This window comes from Garra rufa, unplaced genomic scaffold, assembly GCF_049309525.1.
Source record: "Garra rufa unplaced genomic scaffold, GarRuf1.0 hap1_unplaced_021, whole genome shotgun sequence".
Lineage (NCBI taxonomy): Eukaryota > Metazoa > Chordata > Actinopteri > Cypriniformes > Cyprinidae > Garra > Garra rufa.
This window is the reverse complement of record NW_027394296.1, coordinates 128,296-146,921: the sequence shown is the minus strand read 5'-3', so window position 1 is coordinate 146,921 and position 18,626 is coordinate 128,296. Positions and strand designations below refer to the sequence as shown.

The window sequence follows — 18,626 nt, the reverse complement described above, 5'->3', positions numbered from 1 at the left end:
TTATGAGTTAATTGCCTAGGGCGGCTAAAATCTGATACCAAGGAGGACATTTATATGAAAACAAAAACCTGCGAACTACACTCTGCACTCTCCATCATGTTCTTGATGGTGAGTGTTTGATAAGAGAGGCCTTCGCTGGTGTTACTGCCCCTGATAAACCGGCTGGTCAAGCAGGCCGCTAATTAGTAGTCATGAATCCTGAGCAATCTGAGTTGAGAGTCTACAGCTGCGCTCCATCTCCGTTAAGTAACAGTCTGAGGACACCAATTAATCAGGCCGACAAGCGAAAAGCACGATGTATGCAAAGAGGAGACTATTAAATGAGAAATAAATCGTGTTTGCTTCCTTTGAATGCATTAATGTGATGTTGAACGTAATCACACACACATTAAATCAAATATGAGCCTCGGAAAGCTGAGAGACAAAACGGTCACATGAAGAATGAATCAGTGTAAACTCCTCTGACTTGGCTGGGCTATGAATACCAAAGCAATGTAATTGTTTTTCCGCAAACTGTAGCACGGCTTGCCCTCCGTCTGGCCCGTGTCTAACATGCTTAATGCTACTCGAGTGTCTCACGGTAATGGGGGAAGCGAGTCGTGCTGCGGAGCAAGCGGTAACATTGTATAAAACAAGATAATTAGTCATGATTATGCCATCAGCGATAACCTGCCTCTACTTTTATTTATGGTTGTGTGCAAGCAAAGACTGATGCTCCAGCCTCAACATCTGCACACTGCAAATATTTTTGTAATTTAATCACACTTTCAGCTGTGAAAAGGAGGTATGAATATTTCACCTGACAGCCGTCACAGTGGTGTTTCCTGTTGACCTTGAGCAGGACAAGACATTTCCAGCAGCCGTGTTAAAAGCAGCAGAGATTCCTCGCGTTCAGGGGTGTCACCGCTCAATGATTCACAGTCTCTTCTCATGCCCAGCAGAGCATGTCTCAAAGATATTGCCAGATCAGGTGGCCAAGCTTAAGCTCTTCATCAAGACAACAACACTAGACGGACAAATCAACCATCTAATGCTGAGATTTTAACACTCTGCCAAAAGACCTGCAGGACAGTTCGGACAGAGCCACGTTGGCTGGAAAACACGGATACAAAGCTAAATCCACAAACCATCAAACAGTAAGGGCTATCGACATTTTCACACTCCTGTGTACGCCAATAGACATTTGAGATGCCCTTCACAGGCGTATCCTACGGAGTGAATATGGCGGAACTAATGACTGCGATAAAGAGAGCCCTTCACTTTGAATGGCACGGATCTCTGCGAGCCATTCTGGAAAGAGTGATGCAACATTAACCAGATTGATTTTGAATTCCGTCCACATGGCTACTCGTATATCAGGGCCAAATCTCATGGGTGAAATGTGCAATCACTCTTGTTTAGGGAAGGAACACCAATATGGATCTGTGGCACAATGTTGTAACACAAGCCACAGTGTTTTGGATGGGTTTGGTACGAAAGCAAACAATGCGGAGGAGTGACGAAATTCTTGAGGTTGGTCTAGAAGTTACAGACGAACCTCACTAAAAAAAAAATGTAAGCACTTTAGATAAAACCAATGAGAAATGGATAAATGTAGGTTTGAAGCCCAGTAGAAGCAATCCATGAACTATCAGCCTTATGCCCTTAAAAGGTACTTAGCGTTGGTTGCTCCAGAGTGATTCAATAAGCACACTACAAGTCACTGTGGATAAAAGCGTTTGCTAAATGACTACTTGGATTATCTTGCACTTTATCTTCCAAGATAAAGGTAATCACTACCAGACAAACTAATGCTTTACTCATGGTTTCATTCCTGTGGAGATGAGAGATTTATGAGGTTGAAAGTGAGCAATCCAACAATGATGATGGATACTCAGAGCAGCTCAAAGGTACGCCAATACTAGGTGATGTGGGTGTGGGTCATGAGGTCTGGAGGTTAAAGATTTTTCATGGTAACTCATCCATTCTCTCTTCTGGTCTATCAGGGAAAATAAACCATTAGCACAACACTAATGGCTCAGAGTCTCAAAATGGTCCCTGCAGTCCCCCCACACTGCTCACTGGCAACATGACTTATTAGGAGGGTGTACTTTACCCAGCGGTTTGCCTGGACACTCTATTGCAAACCAGCTCTCCACTAAATCTAACCAATTAGGCTAATCATTATGGAGGAGACTCTTCTTTGTGGATGTGTTAATTAGCCAAAGTGATGCTGGTCATTTTCTGCTTAGTAGGGCACTTGCAGGCAGTCCATAACTGGGCCATGAAGGCTAGTTTTAGATAATATAAACTTCCATATTTATGAACAAGTAATTATTGTGGGTTCAATGGTTAAGGCTTTTGCATACCAAATGCAAGATGAAAAAATCAAAAATCAAAACTATAGCAAAACTATTATGAATAGTGGACTTTAGTCAAACGACAGCAGCAAAAACAATCAGTAAGTTTATAATATACAGTGCCGTCCACTAATATTAACACCCTTGAGGAAGGGCGCGAGTCAAAATAAATCTATATTGTTTATCCTTTTGATATTTCAATCAAAAATGTAACAACATTCTAACCTATCATTAAGTTAAACAATGAAAAGTGGGTGGAAATCTCATTATGAAATAATTATTTTTCTCCAGTTCATGTTGGCCACAATTATTAGCACCCAATTATTGCAACGTCATTTTCCCAAGATAATAGCACTGAGTTTTCTTCTATAATGGCTGATGAGTTTGGAGAACATCTGACTAGAGATCAGGGACCATTCCTTCATACAGAATCTCTCCATATTCTTCAGATTTCCAGCTCTTCGCTTCAGTTCATCTCAATCATTGTCTATAGGGTTCAGGATAGTGAACTGGGACACCCATGGCAGAAGATTCATTATGTGCTCAGTGACACATTTTTGTGTTGATTTTGATGTTTATTTTGGATCACTGTCCTGATGGAAGATCCAACCTTGGCCCAATATAAGATTTCTAACACAGGCAGTCAGGTTAAAATTTTTAATCTGTTGGCATTTTATATAATCCATGATGCCATGTATCTGAACAAGATTTTCCAGGACCTTCGGCAGAAAAATAGGCCCACAACATTAAAGATCCAGAAGAATATTTAACGGTTGGCATGGGGTATTTTTTATCCTTGTTTGCACCAAACCAACCGGGAAGGTTTGCTGCCAAACGGCTCTTTTTTAGTTTCATCTGACCATAGAAGCCAGTCCCCATTGAAGTTCCAGGCGTGTCTGACAATTGAATATGCTATTTTTAGATGAGCGAGGAGAATTTTTCTTGAAACCCTCCCAAACAATATGTGGTGATGTAGGGGCTGTTAGATATATTTTTTTAGGCTTTCTGAACACTGTAAAAAATTACTGTGAATTTAACAGTAAAAACCTGTAAAAATGCTACGGTAAAAACCTGTAAAATGGTTAATGGTAAGTTCCCCTTCTATATAGGGTGAAAAACTGTGCATGTAATTTTACGGGAGTATACTGTTTTTGGAAATGAAAAAGAATGTAAAATTTACAGTGAATAACCGTAAATTGACATTCCCAGAATTCCCTGTTTTTCATTTTTTTTATTTGATGTTTTTTTGTTAAAATAACTTTTTCTTCTTAGTTTTTTCTTGGCAGTTTTGTACATTAGGGTTGTATGTTACATCTAATGTTGTTAAATTAATGTTTTTTTTTGCATTATTTCAGTTTTATGTGTGTTACCATGATGGTGTTTAGTGTTTGTGTGAATGACTGTGTACCTTCTATACAAGTTATTATTTAAAATCTCCTTGTGATGGGCTTTGGTTCAACATGTGATGTTATCATCACCACCTGCTTTCGGTGGTTATCAGTGTATTACAAAGGTACAAAACAGATTTTAGTACTTCAAAAAGTTGGTACATTTCCATTATATCAGTGAAATTACAGTATTTACATGTATATTTAAGTGAAAACCGTAAAATGTAAAACATTGCTACCGTATTTTTTACGGTAAAATTCTGGCAACCACAGCTGCCAGTTTTTTACCGTAAATTTTACGGCTTTTTTTTTTTTTTTTTTTTTTTACAGTGCAAGTCTCAACTAATCTCTGCAATTCTCCAGCTGTGATCTTTGGAGAGTCTTTGTCCACTCAAATTCTCCTCCTCACCACGGATTAGGACGATATAGATTTGTAACATCTCTAGTTGATTGGAATTTCTTAATTATTGCCCTTTCTTACAGCCACTTTCTATTTTGTGAAGCTCAAAAATCTTGTTCAGCACATCAGAACTACATTCTTTGGTTTTACTCTTTGTGATGGATGATGGCATTTGTGTTCCTCATATTTATAATCCTGGGAATATATGAATATGAATGGGAATATACTTTAGAAATATTTCACTGACAAGTATTTCTAGGGGTGCCAATAATTGTGGCCAACATGCATTGGAGAAAAAACATTTATTTTATAATGAGATCTTTACTTCAATGAAAGGTTACAATTGTGTGAATTTTTTCATTAAAAATAAAAAAGATAATGCAGATTTATTTTCACAGTCACATCTGCTTATATTTACCAAGGGTGCCAATATGATTGGAGGTCACTGTATGTGCACAAAATGCAATTTAGCTTCAATTAATAATAATAAATATTATATAATTAGCTGGCATATCACATGCAACAAATAATCTTTTTTTTATGTTTAGTGTTAAAGGGTCTTTATGCTACAGTCTTATTAGTTTTTTTCCCACACAGTGTAGTGCGCAGTTTAAAATAATGAGTATGTATTACATCTGTTACTTATCTCTTAACCCGAGCTAAAGCTGAAGTGAAAGTAGGGGATCAGAAGGTGAAAATCAGAAAGGATGTATGATAAGCCACATTTATTTCCTTTGTATCTATGAATCTGTCAGTTCAAAGGCACTCAACCACATCTGATAACCTAGTTCACACCTACCTCATATCGTATGCCCTTTACGACTCCATACAGAAGACACACGCAGTTCAGAAAATAACAGATGTAGAACAACCCCAGTGCATCCAGGTACAACGCAAGACCTGAAATCAACCTCTTTCTTCCTACAACTACAACTCAAAGTCTTTCATTTTTAATTGGACATGCCTTAGTGTGACATAGCATGTGCGTCATCGTACTACAACATGCCAAGTGTCAGAATCAGGAGCCATTGATCTCAGCCCAGAGACTTATGTCTGTATGCCAAGATCAAAGTGAGTACCTCTTATTAATCAACCACGAAGTCAAGCCTGTTATCTGCTTCCTTAATGCCAATCAAAATGTCCTATTATGACTAAAGTGTAAAAAACTGTGTTTTAAGGTTATCTGAGGTATTGCCATCCTATTTCTGAGAGGAACTCACCAATCATTCACAGTCCCTCACACAGATGGAAGAGAACAAGCTTATCTGTGCAATTCTCAGCGTGTGGGTTAAATTTGACGCAGTTAGCAGAGAATGGGCAGATGTTCCCTGCATGACCCAGAGAGCGTAACATAGCAGAGGAGCTTGTGCAGCACTTCCTGCCTCTGCTGCGGATTCTAGAAGTCCATGATTGGCAACTAGAGAGTGTATGAAAGACAGGAAGGTATTGACCTCAGGATGGGGTTATTTCTTTTCAGGAGATTGATCTGTACGCTCAAGTTTTAAAAAAATGGAAGAGAGTCATTGACGTAGAGTCTGCAGTGGGAGACATCTTGTGTCTAGAATTAGATCTTGTGCTTATTTTAAAGTCTTTATGCTAGTTTTTATACTGATTTTAAAAAGATTAGTTTTTAAAGCACTACATGGTCTTGCGCCAAGTACCATTTAAAGGGATAGTTCACCCAAAAATGAAAATTCTATCATTATTTCCTCACCCTCATGTCGTTCCAAACCCATAACACCTTAATTCATCTTAGAAACACAAATTAACATATTTTTTAATAAAATCGGAGAGCTTTCTGATCCTGCATAGACAGCAACTACCACTTTCAAGTAGAGCTGCAAAACGATTAATCGATTCAAAATAAAAGTTTGTTTACATACTATGTGTGTGTACTGTGTATATATAAATACACACACATACGTGTATATTAAGGAAAAATATTAATATTTAAATATAATGTTTATACAAGTGTTTACATACAATACATACAAAACATACAAATATTTTTACAATATGCATGTATTTATATATACATAAATAAATATACACAGTACACACACATACAGTATGTAGACATAAACTTTTATTTTGAATAGATTAATCGCGACTAATCGTTTTTCAGCTCTTTCAGGAAGGACATGGATATTACGCGGATTTCACCAAAAATATCTTACTTTGTGTTCCGAAGATGAACAAAGGTCTTATGGGTTTGGAACAACATGAAGGTGAGTAATTAATGACAGAAATTTCATTTTAGGGTGATCTATCCCTTTAAAATGCATCATTAGAATTTATGTTCTATTTTTTATTTAATTGTATTCTATTATTTATCATTGTATTCTTTTATTATAAACTACTTTAGCAATGAATTTTGTGAATTTTGTCATGGCACAGTGGTAGAGCAATGTGTTTAACACATTAGAGTTCAACTCTGAAATTGTCCGAAGCTCATTTGTTCTCTCTCTATCCCAAAATGTTCTACCTTTTCTATATTGTACTCACATTGAAAGGCTGAAGAAAACTGAAGCTAGATTTCTCAAGTCTTCTGGAAATTCAAATGAATATTCTAATTCATCGCCTAATTTTATCAATATCGGTATTTATGTAGAAAACCAGGTAACTTACCAGCTCCACCCACATGCCTGAATCTTCCTCTGGCCCCCATAAAATCATGGTCTTGTCCGTTGAGGCAGAGAGCAGCCTCAGGGTCTGTTCCACTGAGTCGCCTGCAGGGGGAGACATCAAGTAATAAAACAGAGGTAGAGACTGGATAAATAAAAATAATACAAACATGATAAATTATATATCAAAATGAAAATAATTTTTACAGCACATTACAGTGATATGAAGAAAAAAAAAATCAGCTTATGCTTACTAATCACAACATGCTGCATTCACAAATACCTTTGACACACGGAGGTTGCCAGTGAATTCCATAAACCCAGTTTTCATGGCCAGCCAGAACTGTTTCAAGAGTCACCGCAAACTCTAGAGCAGAAAAAATAAGCAGTTCATTTACATTACTTAGTTACTTTTTATGTAAACTAATGTGTTACATTACTTTTTAAATCTAAGCAGGGCTTGCTTGCTTGTTTTTAATATAAAAAGTTCTATTTTTGGCAAATGTAAAAGCTCTTTCACACCCAAAGCCTGAGGCTGAAGAAAAAGCAAATTCACGTCCGTACAGTGGAACGCAGAAGAAGAAAGTTCAACACTCTTCAGCAATAAAAAAATAGAACAAATGTTAGTTTATCTTGAGTGATTTTTGCTTATTCGTATGGTGGAACTGGATCATCGAAGGTCAGCAGCAAAGACACTGGTCAGTAACATGGGATTAAATACATAAAGGATATTTGTATTATTTAACTATTACAAGTTTGTGTCATATTCTGAGTTGCATTTCACAGTTTTTATTCATTTTGAGGAATACTGAATCAGTTTTTTTTGTGAGTGAGATGAATTAATGCATATTCACATTTATTCTAGAACTAGAGTAACATCTTACTACCAGTTTCTCTCAATATGGAGCTTACAATCAATAAATGGGGAAAAAAGTAACTGGCATTACTTATTTGAAAAACTCAGATATTTTCTTCTAAATCCAAAAGTAATGCATTACTTTGCTAGTTAGTTAAAAAAAGTAATATGATTACATAACTCGCATTACTTGTAGTGTGCTATCCCCAACAATGTTCATTACTTGAAGTCATTACTAGACAAAGTCTTGCATTTGGATCCTGGCAAGTTCATTTTAGGACTCGGATTAGAAAATATTATATATGTAATTCTTGATTTTGTGTTTCTATTTCTATAGGCCAAGACATGGTTTCAAAAGAGATAATCAAGCAGCTAATCAACTCAACAATATTTATACAAGTCATTACACAATTGAATTACAATCACACAAAACCTCCAGCCTCACCATCTCCAGACACTTGAAAAACATTCTCCTTCATTTTGATAACGGCGTCAGTCTGCTGGTCTGGCTCAGAGGCAGTCTTGGCAAACAGTCTCCACACTCTGATCAGACAGTCCTGTGAACAGCTGGCTAGCCAGAGCTCTCCATCTACACAAAAAAGTAGTATGTGAGGCTTTCCCACTTGTATTTTTCAGTTACAGTGCCTTTAGTTGGCAGCAAGTGCCTGTTTCATGCATTATTTAAGAATGTGAGAGTGAAAACAACAATACTGGCTCCTTAGGGTGGTGCATTTTATATATCCTTGGACTATTTCACTGCCAGTATTGTATCATATGTATTTAATGGGTCTTAGACTTCAACTCTAAAGCCAAAATTCACGAAAACATTATGCACATCATATTTCACCCCACAATTGCTTTGATGTTTTTCATGAGCTAGTTTGTAATTAAAATCAGCTTAAAATGTGCACAAACACATAAAACCATTTTAATTTACTGTATCACAGTAATGAGAAGTCCAAGACCAGATTCTACTTTTCTATGTGGATTTATCTCCAAGTAAAACAGTAAATTTGGATGGTCCATATGTTTTAATAAATAGCCAATAAAATAATGATAATCATTTTAGAAAGAAGCAACTAAATAGTCAAATTATTTATTTAATTATGCTTCACAGAAAGCTGTAAAATGTTTATCTGCTAATTATTTTAAAAGTCTATTGCATGTTATTACATATCTATTACATATTACATGTGTAATATATTATTTTTGGAATAAAAATTCAGTAAAAACAGTAACATTGCAAATGATTACAATCTATTTATTCCCACAAAGCACCTTTTTTGTGTAATTAATTAATTAATTAATTAATGTTTCTTTTTTCCCCACAAAAGACTGTAAAATGTTTTAGATGCTTTCTTGCTAATTTACTAAAGAATTATTACATGTGCCAAGCCTGCATTTATTTGAATAAAATTACAGTAAAAACAGTAATATTGTAAAATATTACAATTAATTAATTCCTACTAAGCATTTATTTTGTCATTTATTTATTTATTTTCCCCCCACAGAAGGCTGTACAATTTTAAACGTTTATCCGCTAATTTATTTTAAAAGTCCATTGTGTGTATCAAGGCTAATTTATTTCAATTAAAAAATACAGTAAAAACAGTGATATTGCAAATTATTACAATCTATTTATTCCTACAAAGCACTTTTTTTGAGTCATTTATTTATTTATATTTATTTTTGTCCCCACAGAGAGCTGTAAAATTTTATAGATGTTCATTTGCTAATTTATTAAAACGTTTATTATGTTTACCAAGGCTGCATTTACTTGAATAAAAAAACACACAGTAAAAACAAAAATATTGTGAATTATTACAATTAATTTATTCCTACAAAGCATTTATTTTGTCATTTGTTTATTTATATTTATTTTTTTCCCCACAGAAGGCCGTAAAATTTAAATATGTTTATCCGCTAATTAATTTAAAAAGTCCATTATGTATTTCAAGGCTAAATTTATTTTAATAAAAATGCAGTAAAAACAGTAATAATGTGAATTATTACAACCTATTTATTCCTACAAAGCACTTTTTTGAGTAATTTATTTATTTGTTTATTTATTTATATTTCTTTTTCTCCCCACAGAGGGTTGTAAAATTTCATAGATGTTTATTTCCTAATTTATTAAAGTCTATTATGTTTACCAAGGCTGCATTTACTTGAATAAAAACATTATTTTATTTATTTTGTCCCCAACAGAAGGCTGTAAAATTTTAAATACATTTATCTGCTAATTTATTTAAAAAGTCTACTACATCTATCAAGGCTGCATTCAAAAAAACAGTAATTTAGTGAATTATTACAATTTATTTATTTATACAAATCACTTTTTGAGTCATTTATATATTTATTTATTATTTCCCTCATGGAAGGCTGTAAAATTTGAAATGTTTATTTGCTAATTTATTAAGTATTAACTAAGTTAGTAAGTCTTTTAAATTTATAAAAATACAGTAAGAACAGTAACATTGCAAATTATTTATTCCTGTGGTAACAAAGCTGAATTTTCAAATTATTAAAGCTGTGTTGCTTGATATTTTGGTTTCATTTTTCTTCAGGATTCTTCAATTAACAGTAAATTCAAAATAATAGCATTTAATGTAGGTAACATTAAAAACGACTGTAACAAAATGTGTAATCAATGAAATGCATTAAACATATTACTTTCTTCTCAAAAAAAAAACTGACACCAAACTATTAAATGGCAGTATAAGTACTAAATGCATGTTTTTGTATGGGGTCTTACGGTCATAAAACATGCTTCATTTTACTTCCTCTTAATAAAATACTTTCTAAGCACATTTATTCCATTCAGAGGTCCTACCTTTAGTGGCCCACTCCACACATCGAACCCAATCCTCATGTCCTGTCAGAGTCAGAAGCCTCTGAAACTAAACACACGCCCAGTTAACATCACACACAAAATACAAACATCATTAATATAAAGCAAAGACATCTGATAGTCTTACCTGTCCATTGAGCTGCACATACAGGTGAACTTTGCTGTCATCTCCCCCACAGGCAAGTACTGGAACTGCAAGAGATGTAATTATCCTCCTCATTCACACGAATACACAAGGCAGACAAGTCACTAAGTCTATTCACAGCATCTAGAAGCAAAATACAGCTACAGTCCAGGCGTGAATAATGTAAGAGGCAGACCAACGTCACCCCCAGGACACATTTAAAGCACAGAATGAGATTTTAACATGATAGGGCTGGACAATATAGCAAATCAACATGGAACAGCAGGCGCAGCTTACCTCTGCTGCCTGGCAACAGCGCCAAGGAGACATCCATCATGAACCCGCTCCCAAAAGATACGGTCTGAAGGCATTCAGCTAATGAAGAGAACAGAAACACCTCACATGAAAATGAACCTGTCTAAGTCGTGATGAATTCTTATTAAAAAAATAATAACTTATTTTAAATTAGGCTATTATTAATCCAAAAAAATATCGATATTAGACCAATTACCCGGAAAACCAGAAATCATCTCCTGTGCTAATTTAAAAAAAAAAAAATAATGCACTCAAAAGAAGTTGGTTTCTGCGTTTTGGCAGACAGCTCATTAGATTACTGTCATTTTAATGTTAGCGGAATGATGCAACTCATCATCATCATCATCGTGTGACTCAAAAGTTTGTCAAAACAATACAGAAATATTGCATTTACCCTACTATATATTGCTTTCACGTGCCACTTTTTAAATAGTCAATAAAATTTTACTCTCTCTGTACATCAGAAAGAAAGCAGGTGAAACGAATAAATGATGCCTGTGCTTTCACTTAGAGTTTACAATTCTAATTGTTTTTAAGGAACAAAAATAGAGTTACAACCAGTTTTGATCATAATGAGCCTCTACTTATAACAAGTTAAGGTGACTTGTATGAAAAAAAGTCAACAAACAAGGCATGTATACAGTATATATATATATTAGATATAGGGCTCAAAACAATGAAAGTTTAATATGGCTTTAAATTTTGTCCTGTTTAATTTGACTTCTCTAAGCAAAAATTATAACTATTATACATTTTACTATGATAAACAGAGAAAAAAAGTCATTCAGTGTAACAATAGTTCATATACTAAAAAATCTTGTCAGGTGTATTTAGAACAAGAATCATTAGATGACATTAAAAGATTCTTTTTAAAGAATTTTTTGTTATGTTGCTGCCTTATGTTAAACTGCTTTAAATGTATTTTTCCCCACATCAATCTACACTCTATACACCTTAATGACAAAGCAAAAAAAAAAAAACATACATGTTTTTAACATCTTTGCACATGTATTAAAAAAAAAAAAAAAAAATGATTCCATTGCATAAGTATTCATACCCTTATCTGGGACAGTTGAAATAAAGCTCAAGAGTGTTCATATTGCTTGTAGATGTTACTACACTTTGAGTGAAGTTAACCTGTGGCAAATTCAATTGAATGGGTATGATTTGGAAAGGAACACATTTAAAAGTTCTAACAGCTGAAAAAGCATATTAGAGAATAAACCTAGCCCTGAGGTAAAAAATAAGATAAAATAAAAAAACTGCCTGCAGAGCTCAGAAAATGGATTGCATCAAGCCACACATCTGGGGAAGAGTTCAGAAAAAAATCTGCTCCGTTGAAGGTTCACAGAAGCATGCAGTCTTAGTTACCCTTCATGGAAACAACAGGACTCTTGCATTGTAACATTATAAAATGTCTTTACTGTGAATTCAATGTATCCTTGCTGGATATATATATATATAAATAAATTACTGACTTACTGAGTACAGCAGTGCATATTAAATATATACACACACATTTAGAATATTTCTATTTGTTGTACTATTTACTTTTTGTTGTTCTTAGTTGCTGACATCAGTGGCAGATTCTACTGTATCTCTAATGACAAACTGATTTTGAACTACTGTATATGCGCTACTTTTCATTTACAAGAACCAACCAGCAGATGTCAGGCTTGGAAAATTTGAAAAGTCCTTATTAAAAAAAAAACAAAAAACAAAAACATTGACTGCATATTTTACAATTACACTTTTATGATGAACAGAAAGCTTACTTCCTATTTTACCTGTATCAGAACTGCATGTCCAGAGTTTAACAGTGGAGTCAGAAGACGCTGAGGCCACCAGTAATTGAGAGGAGGATAGAGACAAGGCATCCACTGCACACACAGGCCCTGAGTGGCCTGAACACACTGCGCATGCTGTGAACTGCAGCAGAAGATGGACAAACTCAACCCCATTTGCATTTATTCATTTACAGACAAATTTAACAGAATATCACAAATTTAAAGTCCATAACTGACAAAGTTGGGTCATTTCTGTTCTGTAGTTTCTTTTGGACATTTAACATGCCGATTTCTGTAATTTTATCAAACAGGATGGTTTACAGTGTGACAAAAAAAAATCTGATAATCTTTCAAATCCATTTCTAAAACTATTTTCCCTTGTTTTTCCACCGGATTATACCATTGAGGATCTGAGCAAATTGCAACAAACCTATTAAGATAGGAAAACAATTAGTTACAATGGTGTGAAAAAGTGTTGGCTCCCTTAATGATTTTTTTTTTTTTTGCATGTTTGTCACACTTTCATGTTTCAGATTATCAAAGAAAATTTAAATATTAATCAAAGATAACACAAGTAAACACAACATGCAATTTTTAAATGAATGGGTTTTTTTATAAAGGGAAAAAAATTCAAACCCACTGTGTGAAAACCCAGTGGACAGTGATATAAAAATCAGACCTAGCTAAAAAATAAATAAATAAATAAATAAAAGGCCGCCTAAAAATTCATCTTTATGTTTACACTACCAGTCAAAAGTTCTTGAACAGTAAGATTTTTAATGTTTTTCAAGAAGTCTCTTCTGCTCACCAAGTCTGCATTTATTTGATCCAAAGTAGAGCACAAACAATACAAATTAGAAATATTTGTACTATTTAAAATAACTGTTTTCTATTTGAATATATTTTGAAATGTACTTTATTCCTGTGATTTCAAAGCTAAATTTTTAACATCACTACTCCAGTTACATGATCCTTTAGAAATCATTCTAATATTCTGATTTGCAGCTAAAAAAAAAAAACATTTTTTATTATTATGTTGAAAACAGCTAAGTAGAGTTTTTTTCAGGTTTCTTTGATCAATATAAAGTTAAGAAGAACAGCATTTATCAGAGCTATAAATCTTTTGTAACATTATAAATGTCTTTATCATCACTTTTGATCAATTTAAAGCATCCTTGCTTAAAAAAAAAAAAAAGTATTCATTTATATAATTTCTTTCCCAGAAAAAAAACTTATACTGACTTCAGGCTTTTCAATGGTATAGTGTATACTGCTACAAAAGCTTTTCATTTCAGATAAATGCTATTCATCAAAGAATCATGAAAACAATTTACTCAACTGTTTTAAATACTGATAATATAATAATAATTCTTGAACAGCAAAACAGCATATTAGAATGATTTCTGAAGGATCATGTGACACTGAAGACTGGAGTAATGATGCTGAAAATGTAGCTTTGATCACAGGAATAAATTACATTTTAAAATGTATTCAAATAGAAAGCAGTTATTTTTCAAATAGTCAAAATATTTCACAATATTACAGCTTTTGCTGAAGAGAAGAGCAGAAGAGAATTCTTTAAAAAGCATTAAAAATCATACTGTTCAAAAACTTTTGACTGGTAGTATACGTTAAAAACAAATGCATCTTTAAAAGCTGTTTATTTTTTATTTAAAATTTTATCCAATGTACTGCACAACAGAAACGACTCAGTGTTGTCAGTGTTGATATTTGTTTTTATTGTAAACACATACCTTCCCATCCTGCTTCTCCCAGACAATAACATTATTATCTGATCCACCAGATACCAGCTGGGTTTCTGAACCTGGAGAAATAGACAGCTTATGTTTTTACAAGTTCCTTTGTTTTAATTGTGTCTTAAAGTGACAGAGAACTGAATAATGGCTGTGCATAAAAATACAAGATTTCATACTTTTTCATACCTCTGAAACTGAAATACCTGTTACAGCCTATTTTACATTTATTAATGATGGTTAAAGTAAAACACTTACTGCAGTCTTGTTTGTGAACCCACTGGACAGCATTCACCCTTCCGGTATGTTTATTCAGCAGCTCAACGATTCTTATTTCCTGATAACAATTAATAAACAAATTGGATAAGACAAACCAGTCACAATCTCACAGTCACCTGTCACATTTCTTTTCTGACAGTTTATTAAACACTAAAGACATTTACTATAAAACGGTTTCATCCGAATGTATACTCCAAACATGGGTATTAGTTTATAGTTTGCACATTACTGCATTAATCGGAATTTATAAGTTCATAATAACATGCCACAGAGCATCACCATCATCTTAACTAAATCAAGTGAACAATCATATAACGTTAGCTAGTACCTGTGGATTATAAAGGGCAACTGAATTACATGTCCCAAATGCGATGAGACCCCCTCTGCCCCATGACACAACATTAGGAGTGCGATTTGCACAACAAGAAACATGACATGTGTCCATTACATGCGCTGCCATCTTCAAGTATAGGTCTCTGCAGGAAAGTAATGGGAGTTACTAGATCGGGGCGTTTTTAGACCATGGTACCTGATTGGCTGACGTCATAGTGACGGTAGGTTTAGGGGTGGGGTTAGGTAAAGGGAATCATTTCGATATCATGATTTAGAAACACCCAGCAGTTTGAAAACACCCACAAAATTCAGAAACGCCCACGTTTGCTCTGCAGAGACCTCTTCCTCGCCATCTTCGACGCTGCTGTGTGTTACACTTAAAAAAAACCGGGAGAATATGCCACGATAGTAGTTCCTGAAAGAGGTATTTAAAATATGTTTCTCTAAAAATACAGTTGAACTGGATTGAATACCAATTGGTTTGCATTTATTATCAGACCCAAGACGTTATTCAAAACACCCTCAGATAACGCAATTTAGCGTAACCGGATGTAAATTCAGACCGGACATTTTTTTGTGTGACTTGATTTGTCGTCCGGCTTCAAACATCACTGTTTAGACATGAGCAGAGTGTATCAGCCTCTCTAAAGTGTTTTTTTCTTTTTTAAAATAATTGCTGTCGGTGGTGTTGATATGGAAGACACTGAAAAGAAAGCCCCATCAGTAATCGATCGTTATTTTACTCGCTGGTATAGAACTGGTAACTAATATATTCTGATCGGTATTGTCAATTTTGTCAGCATTTGTCAATTGTTTTCACTGCAGCCTAATGCATGTTTAAATTAGCGCTCAAAGGCGTGTTTTAATATGTACTTTTAACAAACGTTAAGATTAATTGCTGTGTTGGTGTATATTCTTGTGTAGATCTGAAAGGAAAAGCATGTGAGGATCACTGCATTCTACAGCACTCCAACAGGTAACGTTAACTTAGATATATTCTCTATACATTCTTTTTACTGTGCAGTTTTCTGAGTGTTTGTTCAACTACGTAAACTTTTGCAAACTTTATTTTTATTTAAACTAGCGGATAGCAAGTTTAATGTATGTTATATAAGTATCACATTATAACTCTCTTAGAAACTATTTAATGCATCGTTTGTATATATTTAAATCTGTACATGAATCCCAGATCCAGACTTTAAATCTTAAAAACTATAGATATATTATTACATATTTTAAACCACAATAATCTAAACCAACTATAGAGGTTTTGCACTTAAATCACGATTTGGTAAGTTACCCGGATGCGCGGATTACAGCATGGACTGCACATTTAATATACTACTAAATACATGTTTTACTAACGTATGCTGTCTAAACCACGAAAATAACGTGTGGAAGCTGCTAAATCATATAGAGAAGGACTTAGTAAGCAGGAAAAAGTGCAATATTTTGACAAAGTTTGTTAGTTAATAGGCGGTAAAGATGAGTATGAGCAGTATTAATTAAGATATTAGCCTAATATTTCACCTACCTGACCAGAAATGATAAGAACAAGCACGAATGTTGTCAAGATTCTTGCACTCAGTTTGGCCAGCAACAAACGTCTTCTTTCCTCAGACAGTCTTTTGCACTCCTTTCCTTGATTTGTTATAACTTTTGGCAGTCTATAGTACTCCAAATGTTTTTCCCGGTCTGACCGACTAGCAAAGCCCAAAACATGACAATATTTGGCCATTTTCAGCTGCAGTAATCTGGAAAATATGCAAGTTTCGCTTGGTTCACTGGCATTTTTTACGTTCAGTGCCACCAATTAATGACGCTTCGTGAAAACACTCTATTTATATTTATTGTATGACATGGTTCATATACATTCTTCAGAAATTTTGAATACTTACACAGTCAACTAATTTGATTAACTAATAGATTCTAATGATATAGATTGAAATGCACCATGTTGGAAATGTTCATAATGCAATGAATGCCCATATGTCCACTCTTCTTTATTTTCATAAGTGTTGATAGTTGGAGAAAAAACCCTCTAAACTTACCTTTGCTGTGAAAGCATAACTCTTTCTTCTTCTTATCAGGATATGCGTCATCACACTTGCAGAGTCTCATCCTGTCTTTCAGAATGGGCGAAAAATTAAAAACATAAATTACCAGATCAGCGATGGATGCAGCCGTCTAAAGAACAAGGTGTCTGGAAAGTCAAAGCGAGTGAGTATCTTTGCCTTTGATTTTCACTTTGAATACACTACAGGGTTTTGATTAATTACTTGTATATCTTAATTTACACTTTCCCTGAACATGATCACCAAGTATGATTTATTCTGCAGGGTGGTCAGTTCCTGACAGAGTTTGCGCCTCTGTGTAGAATAACGTGTACAGATGAACAGGAATACACTATATTCAGGTCAGTTACACAGACTGCCATTGGATATCTACCTTTTTCTTTAACACGGAAGTAAGTCTATGGGTGAGACTTACATTTCATTAGCCGCTTTAGGGAAATAGCGAGAAGAAGAACAACATGCAGTAAACAGTAAAACTGTTTGCACTACAAACCAGTGTGTTCATCATTAAGATCATACATTCAAATAATATGGCAAAACACACCAATTTGCAATAACAAGCAGCAAAACAAGCCGTTTTAGACAGCTAAAAAAATTTACAAATGGCTGTGCCAACTCCTACATGAAGAAAAAGGTGGATACATTGAGTTTCTATAATCTTAAAATGTCAATTCACTTCTTATTTCCCCAGCTGTATCAGAGGACGTCTCCTAGAAGTAAATGAAGCCATTCTGAACAAGCCAGATCTGTTATTAGAAAAGGTGACTTTCATTACAGCTTAAAATATAAAATGAAAAATCTCCTTTTAACCTTTTCCAAAATGAAGATGTAAATGTTAATTGTGCATTCTTTTGTCACAGCCTTCCACAGAGGGATACATAGCGGTAATATTGCCTAAATTTGAAGAGAGTAAGAGTATCACTGAAGGCCTTCTGACCAGAGAACAATATGAAGAGGTTCTGACGAAAAGAAACCAACAAGAAGAGCCTTGCTGAGATCAATTTGCACTTTGAAGCTGCTGACTGACTGACTGCTGAGTCTCTTTTGAAGAATAATTGCTTCAAGCAGGTAAAAACGTCAGAGGGATCATGGCTATGTGCCACTTACATAAAAAAAAAAAAAAAAAGACAATTTGAAGAAAAGAAGACTTGTCTGCTGGATCCAGAACAGTCTTGGATTTCACTGGAGTGCATTTTGTTGGACCACTATTCATTAGATGTGTAACAATGCCAGTGTCATGGGTATTTAGTTTGTTTCATTAAAAAGGGTTTAATTTGAGAAGTAACAGGTCTGTCCTCAAAGACTCATTATTTCCCTTCTGGTTGCTATAAAACTGCTTATAGCTCTAACTTTTTGGAGATCATTACAGTCTGAGTAAATGCTAAAAAAAAGTAACAGCTCCCTTCTGAGCGTATTCAACTGCCTCTTATATGTTTATGTTTTTATTCAGTTACAACTAAGGACAGTGCTCTTAAAACAATTAACAGCCATCTGAACAGTA

General features: G+C 34.4%; 2 protein-coding genes across 2 annotated transcripts in view; one reads left to right on the top strand and one right to left on the bottom strand.

Moving 5' to 3' along the window:
* Positions 1-15,177, bottom strand: part of LOC141315351 (elongator complex protein 2) — a 36,489-nt gene extending 21,312 nt beyond the window's left edge. The window contains exons 1-10 of the mRNA XM_073832686.1: positions 15,046-15,177; positions 14,697-14,775; positions 14,439-14,509; positions 12,685-12,826; positions 10,880-10,957; positions 10,586-10,650; positions 10,441-10,507; positions 8,053-8,196; positions 7,035-7,118; positions 6,756-6,856 (exon numbers count right to left, since the gene is read on the bottom strand). Of these exons, the coding sequence (XP_073688787.1) occupies positions 6,756-6,856; positions 7,035-7,118; positions 8,053-8,196; positions 10,441-10,507; positions 10,586-10,650; positions 10,880-10,957; positions 12,685-12,826; positions 14,439-14,509; positions 14,697-14,775; positions 15,046-15,177 (963 nt within the window). The remainder of the gene's footprint in view (positions 1-6,755; positions 6,857-7,034; positions 7,119-8,052; positions 8,197-10,440; positions 10,508-10,585; positions 10,651-10,879; positions 10,958-12,684; positions 12,827-14,438; positions 14,510-14,696; positions 14,776-15,045) is intronic.
* A 481-nt stretch (positions 15,178-15,658) lies between these two features.
* LOC141315355 (protein Abitram) lies at positions 15,659-18,410 on the top strand. Its single transcript, XM_073832689.1, has 6 exons — positions 15,659-15,810; positions 15,975-16,026; positions 17,141-17,270; positions 17,390-17,466; positions 17,817-17,886; positions 17,986-18,410. Exons 1-6 carry the CDS (start codon positions 15,744-15,746, stop codon positions 18,118-18,120), a joined length of 531 nt encoding a protein of 176 aa, XP_073688790.1. The 5' UTR covers positions 15,659-15,743; the 3' UTR covers positions 18,121-18,410.
* Positions 18,411-18,626: the final 216 nt, after the last annotated feature.

What these genes read in the sequence shown, in the direction of transcription:
- LOC141315355 (XM_073832689.1), top strand. Translation starts at nt 15,744, where the DNA reads ATGGAAGACACTGAAAAGAAAGCCCCATCAGTAATCGATCGTTATTTT. An exon ending in TACTCGCTGGTATAGAACTG is followed by an intron (nt 15,811 to 15,974) that starts GTAACTAATATA and finishes ATTCTTGTGTAG; the next exon opens with ATCTGAAAGGAAAAGCATGT. An exon ending in CAGATCTGTTATTAGAAAAG is followed by an intron (nt 17,887 to 17,985) that starts GTGACTTTCATT and finishes CTTTTGTCACAG; the next exon opens with CCTTCCACAGAGGGATACAT.